Consider the following 7,027-nt stretch of genomic DNA (forward strand, 5'->3'; position numbering starts at 1 on the left):
ATTTAAAAGACGTGTAGATGAGGCACTTAGGGACATGGTTTAGTGGGCATGGTGGTGTTGGGTTGACGGTTGGACTCGATGATCTTAGAGGTCTTTTCCAACCTTAATGATTCTATGACTCTATGATTCTTAGGTGCCCAGAGCCACACAGAAGAGTTCTGCACCTGCCTTAGCTGCTCTTTGGACCACATGGTTATTCAAGAGGGAAGAGAGTATCTGGAAAGAACTTCTTCCTCTTATTTCAACTTCCAGTTTGCCCAGTTTCATTGCACAGAGGTGGTAACTGCACCAATGCAAATACCTCATGTTGTTGGGTTTGGTTTGTATTTGTGATTTGCAACCTGATCCTAGGTGACTGTAAAAAACTCTGTATAGATGCAGAGTGTCTCTGCCCTGACATATTTACAATTTTCAGAGCAGAAGACAGCTAAAGAGCTGGCAACAATGAGCACTATTGGAAGTGAGGTACAGGGAGAGTGGCCACAGTCACCCAACAAAGTCTGCAGCAGAGCTGAAGACTGCATTTAAATCTCCCCGGTCCCTCACCGGTGTCTGCAGCATGAACTCAACCTTCCATTGTCCAACCTATCCAACAGCAAAGCCATACCTGGTATCAAGGTCCTCAGCCTTCAGTGTTGAGCTGTGACAGGGGGGTGGCTTTATCTTCTCTTCAGAAAAACAAACAGCCTGCAGGTGAAGGAACTGCAGCAGAGAGGACCATCTCATCCCCCCCCCATGCTATGAAGAAGGATTTCATGGACCTCTGCAATTCTCTATGTGATTAGAGTGCATCGTAATAAAATAAAAACAGTGCATCTTAACAGAATAAAACTGCATGCATTCACCTGGTCCCTTTGCTTTCTTCGACAGTATACGTCCCAGCCGAAATACAACAGCACGTTCATATTCTCTGATCACCTAGGAAAATATTTTAAATTTAGAATTTTACAACTAACTCTATTCCTGCGCTGGACTGTTTTTTTCTTTAATCTTTGGCATCTGTATTAAATGTGAAAAAAAGTACAAATAATATAGGAACCAACAAAGCTGCAAGTCACTAGGCATTTTATGCCTTCTCCTCACCTCATCCTTTGCTGGAAAAAACTCAGACTCTGGCCCTGCAAATATTTTACAAAGCAGATCAAATATAAAAGAGTTGCCACTGATCCAATGAGGGTACCCACAACTGTCTCAACATCCGTGCTACACTCAGAGGAGCTGTGGGCAAAGTATGTCTCACCTCAGGTAATCTACCTAACTACTTTGGTTAGTGTATTAGGACTACTCAAGGCCTGGTGTTCAGGGCAATCACTCTGGTAACTCGCCCCTAAAATTTGCTTTAAATTAATCATATTATGCTCATGCCTTGAAGGGACTGTGGGTTTAGGTTGCATAGTCCCTCAATGCAAGGACTTGCTCCGTTTTTCATCAGTACCCATGTTAACCACTATTGCTGGCAGCAAATATGAGTTCTTCAGAAAAGTTTGTGTATTTATTCTCCTAGTGTTGTTGTAAAGCAGGGAAGTTTAACTGCGGATGGAAGTTCAGACGGGAAGACATTAAATGAGTAAGTTATGGTGATACAGAAAGTCAGTGGAAGAACATGGATCTCTTGGTCCCAGACCACATCTTCGCTACAAGCCCTTAAAATTTCCAAGAAATGAATGTAAAGTGACTTGTTTTAACAAAATCAATAAATCAATAAACATAAGTAACAATTATAATCATAGAGCATTCTTTATGTGCTCCAAATCCCACTAGCTTACCTTGATACATGCCCAGGTGGAAATAGGGAAAGTAATAAGCACAAGGAGGAAAGAAAGGGAAATCAGGATCCAGCCGCAGACACCAATTCCTTCCCGCCTGTCGGCTATAAAAAAAAAAATAAGAAAAGCAGCAAATGCAAATTTTGAAGAGTTCTCTGAGGGATGTAGATCTAGCCCAGTGCTAGATCCCCCATGAGGGACTGCAAAGTCCACAGAGACTAGTTCACTCTTACCTCCCTCCCATCACTCACTGAAAGCTGTAAAACACCTAACCAAACATCCAATCTTATGTCCCTTCTGCCCCAAAGGTCAAAAGGTTCAGAAAGTACATTTTGCAACAGGAAAGAAAGAGGAAAAATGGCAAACATTGCCAAAGCTGGGGGCTGTGAAGGAGAAATAAACCTTTGGGTGGAGTATCCATGGATATGAATCTCTGTCAGTGCGCCACGGCTGGGGCAAAAGATTTAGTTTGTATGAAACAGGTAATAAAGAAAATGAGGGGAACTCCTACTGTCTTTAGATGAAAGTTTTGAGGAATATTGAAGGACCAGTTCATCCACTGGACCACAAGCTTCAAAATCAGTGCTTGTCAAAATGCACGCCCTTGCATTTTGAGCAGTTCTCTCATGGCGTTCAGCTCTTCTCATCCCAAAATTTCTTTATAAGGAAATTTCATTATTTCCTTATAATGAAATCAAAATATATCAAAATAATTTCATTATTTTACCACCTGAAGGGAAGGCAGTGGTGCGTCGTTGTTCAAGTACTAAAAGTTTGGGAGGCTTTTTGTAAGGGAAAGGTGATCAGGGAGCTGTTGCTCTTTGAAGAGCAGCTGGAGCTGCTGAGGTCCTCACAGAAGAGGCACGGAAGAGGGTGAGGAGTGAAACAGGCCTGTCCTGCCACCAGGACAGAGTGCTGCAAGGTCAACTGAATTTTGCTAAATGCAGAAATGCCTTGGATCAGGAGAGTCACAAGAAAAGCAGAAGCACCAGGGATGCAGGCTGGGCTAGCCCTAAGGGCTTCCTGACTGCCAGGTTTGGGCCAGAAGAGGATTTTTGCAGGCATGAGCAACAGCAGATGGGAAGCTGAACGCCACAGCCTATGTTTCCCAACGCAAGGGGAAGAGGCAGGAGAGAGGGACGAAGGCTCAGAGGTCTCCTCAGAGAACCTCCCACATGCTGATGCAAAGGTGCAGCATGTTTTTGGATATGTTACCTCAAAGGTACAGGGTAGCACTGGGAATTTCTGACATCAAATAAAATTCATATGCAGATAGAAACTGATAAATAGAAAACAATTTGCTTTATACATCATGAGAAAAAACTTGTCACCACAGTGAAACAGCGTGAGGCTACCTGATCTGTAAGGCACAAGCTAGCAGACCAGGGGAGCAGGACTGACAGGTTTGTCAGAAAACCCCCAGCAACCCCGGAGGAGGAGACACAACACAGCCCTCCTGCAGCTCTTTCTTCTCTCAGGTGCATAGCTGCACTACACACGCTGGCAATGAAATCAGGTTAACTGAATACCTGGGTGTTACCACCAAGCCCATTGCTGTTTGCAGTTTTTCCCTTCCTACTTCTGAGGTCCCTGCTGCAGATTTGATCACTCACACATAAATACGTTTGTGTCCAAGAGGGCCAAGTTTCAGGCCTCCCTTTGACTGTTTGCCCTGAGAGCTGGGCACAGAATTGCTGCACCGCGAGCCCGGCTTTCCTCCTGACCCTTCCCAACAAACAGTAATTTGAAATCCCTGGTTGTTTAATGAGGTATCATCGGCCATGCTGCAGTCAGTGGTAGGAAAGATTTGAGGAGCTCCCCTGAGTAAATTACCATGCAAGCCTTAAGGCCATGTGTTTGAAGACAGGACTTTTAAGATTTAATGTGAAAATCTTTAATGCTTTCACTGCTGCTTGTTTAGCACACAGTGTTCTTCACGTTACACTAGTGGTATGTCAGGCTACAACAGGTACATGAAGTACCAGCAGTTAAGCGCCTTTTAATCAGTGGAAAGAGATCAAGGAAACTTGTGGAATGGGTATCATTCATAATTCTTTATCTGAAGCTTGGGGAAATTAATCACAAAGGGATATTTTGTTCAGCAGAACCCAATGTTCTCCTCTCTCTTTATTTCACCTAAATGATTAGCGTACAGAAAAACATCTGAAGAGCTTTTTCTCCAGTGCCGAACTTGGTCATGAAGAACCTCTTCAAAAGCAATTTTGGATTCTAACATCACCTGCCATCATCCACCTGAGACCACTGTGAAGATACCTGGTAGGAGTGACACAATCCACAGATGGGGGCAATGGCTGGGAACAAATGCCCACACCCTGCAGATTGATATTCAAGCAGCTGAGAACAGGTAGGTCAAAATATCATTTGTCACCACTATGGACAAGAAGCACACATCCAAAACTTGACAAAGTACAAGTGAATCCTTCTCCACAAGAACTGTCCTAGAGATCCTGTTTCCAACGTAGAGTCCAATGAGAAAAGCAGGATATGACAGTATGCCTTTTTAATAGTGAATCCAGACCTAGATCGCAAAAAAACACCACAAATGTTCTCATATTACCCCAAAGTTTCAAACCATTTAACCACAAGACAAATGGAATACTCTAGAAAATCACAATAGTGAAGAATAAGGATCAGTCACAATCCAACATACCGGTGACCTGGTTTTGCCATGCCTGTATATGGATTACAGTAGTCATAACCACCAAAAACCTCACTTGGGTCTACAGTCCAGAGCAAACCAAGAGCTGCAATGCACTGCAAAATGTGAGAGCTCATCAATCAGCAGTTGTGGAAAAGCTCCAGGACACTCATAAGATTCACTTTGTTTTTTCTTGATACACTCATTTGTGGTTGGACTCGATGATCTTAAAGATCTTTTCCAACCTAAATGATTCTATGATTCTATGATCACGAACACACTTGATACACCAAACCGTGACGTGGGTGTCAAACTTGAAAAGCAAATGAAAAGCTCATGTCCAAGTTGTCTTGTGAAGAATACAAAGAACGGTGGGCAAAAATCTCCCAAGTCTCCTACAGCGACAAAGAGATATGGAGTAGCTTCAGCCTTTTGTGACCACTGTGTACCCTCCTGCTTTCTGCAAGTACCCAGATCAATCCTGCTGAGAGTCAGACTTGTCCCACTGTACTACCCCTACTAATGGCCAGAGACAGTGGTGAAAACAGCACACATTGCCAGTAACAGCTTTGGTTTGGCAGCAGTTCCCTTGCTTGAAGAGAGCACCAGGTGCTCATCACACAAGTCCAAACACATCAAGTGCCCTTTTGGGGCTGAAAAATTCTTCTGCTTTCCCTAACTAACTCATATTTTCCCCTTTCCACCCCATTCCTACATACAGAAGTGTATCAATGGCTGAATCAGCCGTTTTAGCCCCTGGGGTCATTTTGCCAGAAGACAGATGCTGACGCATGCTGGCAGGACAGTGTGAGGTAATTTGCTCTGTCACTCACAGTGGCAGATTCTGAATTTTCATCCGCAGCCTACGTGGGAGACATGGTGAATGCCTGGATTCAAATGTACTTTTTTTGTTTGGTTAGTTTTGCTCCTTTTTGTTATTATTGAGAAAAACACACACACACAAAAAGCAAGGCTTACCAATTAGATGCTCTGTGTTGTTTTTCCTGGGCATCTCTCTCTGGGGATCCATCCCATTCGAGGGAAGCTCTGATACCCTCACAGATGAGACGGCAGCATACCTTGAAACAGCACAGCGCTCATGCGAAGCGCTGAAGAGGGAGGCAGGGTGAGAGAAGGGGAAATCCCCATTTGTATGAGAGCCCTCTGGGAGTTAGTTACCCTGGTGAGGAGGGGATGTTTACAGAAACAAAGCCTTGTGGATCAGGGTTGTCTCTGATGTAACTCCATGGTCTTCTGTGGCTGTCTTCTGGCTGGGGATGCGCTTGGCCCAGCTGGTTTTACACCCCACAAAATCCAAGCTGGAAATTATTTCTACAAATCAGTAATATCTGTCACTAGAGAGAAAAAAACAAGAACAAGACAAGACAGAAAGAGAAGATAAAGAGAAAACAAGTCCTATGAGGAATAGCTGAGGGAACTGGGGTTGTTTAGCCTGGAGAAAAGGAGGCTGAGGAGAGATCTTACGGCTCTCTACAGCTACCTGACAGGAGGTTGTAGCGAGGTGGGTGTCGGTCTCTTCTCCCAAGCCACAAGCGATAGGACGAGAGGAAATGGCCTCAAGTTGCGCCAGGGGAGGTTTAGATTGGATATTAGGAAAAATTTCTTCACCGAAAGGGTTGTCAAACATTGGAACAGGCTGCCCAGGGAAGTGGTTGAGTCACCATCCCTGGAGGTATTTAAAAGGCATGTAGATGTGGTGCTTAGGGACATGGTTTAGTGGTGGACTTGGCAGTCTTGGGTTTACGGTTGGACTCGACTATCTCAAGGGTCTTTTCCAACCTAAATGATTCTATGATTCTATAAAGCCAGAGGGTACAGATTGAGGACTGCTCCTCTGCTGTACACCTCTTAATATTACGGGGCTCAGCTACTGTTCAGATCTCAAACACTAGCAACATAAATAATCCTCCAGGTGAGGTCCCCATGCTGTGTAGAATAGCTCATTACACACTTCTTGATACTGTACATCACAATAGTTTGAACCCTGTTGTGCTAGATAACCTAAAAGCCACAGTAGAAGCATTTCGGCTCCAAAGTCTTAAAATTTTCCCCCAAATAAGAGTATTTTTCACAAAACACTTTTTAATATTGACAATCAAATCAAGCATAGCATTTCAGACCAAGCCATCTCTGAAGGCTGCAGCAGCAGAAAGCAGCCTTCTCAAAGGACACAAATCTGTTGCTTGTTATTTGAGAGAAAATAAGAGGTGGCTTTTCATATGTAATTTATGAGTCTGACATATAGCTGCATTAATTATATGGCTGTTTTCTGCAGGCATCCATCATCTGGAATATCTTTGAAGATCTGGCTCCAGCTTCATTTCACTCGTCTTCATCCCTGCCAGTAATCACATTTGCCCCAGACGGGTCATTCAAAGCTGATTGCTTCCCAGAGAATCCTTTCTCAGCTTCACAGAGAGGAAACTACACCATTGAATGGATGTTTTAAATTACAGTGAAAACCATAAGCACAAACAGCTTGCAAAACTGGGATTGACATGCTTATTGCAATACCCTCCCAAATATGTGACAATATCCATTTAAAGTCATTTGTAGCATTTTCCTAATTATTTGGTTTCTC

General features: G+C 43.6%; 1 protein-coding gene across 1 annotated transcript in view; it reads right to left on the reverse strand.

Annotated features, from left to right (window-relative positions):
* STOML3 (stomatin (EPB72)-like 3) overlaps window positions 1-5,455 on the reverse strand; it is an 11,999-nt gene extending 6,544 nt beyond the window's left edge. The window contains exons 1-3 of the mRNA XM_009319925.1: window positions 5,404-5,455; window positions 1,767-1,870; window positions 846-918 (exon numbers count right to left, since the gene is read on the reverse strand). Of these exons, the coding sequence (XP_009318200.1) occupies window positions 846-918; window positions 1,767-1,870; window positions 5,404-5,455 (229 nt within the window). The remainder of the gene's footprint in view (window positions 1-845; window positions 919-1,766; window positions 1,871-5,403) is intronic.
* Between the last annotated feature and the right edge of the window lie 1,572 nt (window positions 5,456-7,027).

Source organism: Pygoscelis adeliae, unplaced genomic scaffold (genome assembly GCF_000699105.1).
Source record: "Pygoscelis adeliae isolate BGI_AS28 unplaced genomic scaffold, ASM69910v1 Scaffold32, whole genome shotgun sequence".
Taxonomy (NCBI): domain Eukaryota; kingdom Metazoa; phylum Chordata; class Aves; order Sphenisciformes; family Spheniscidae; genus Pygoscelis; species Pygoscelis adeliae.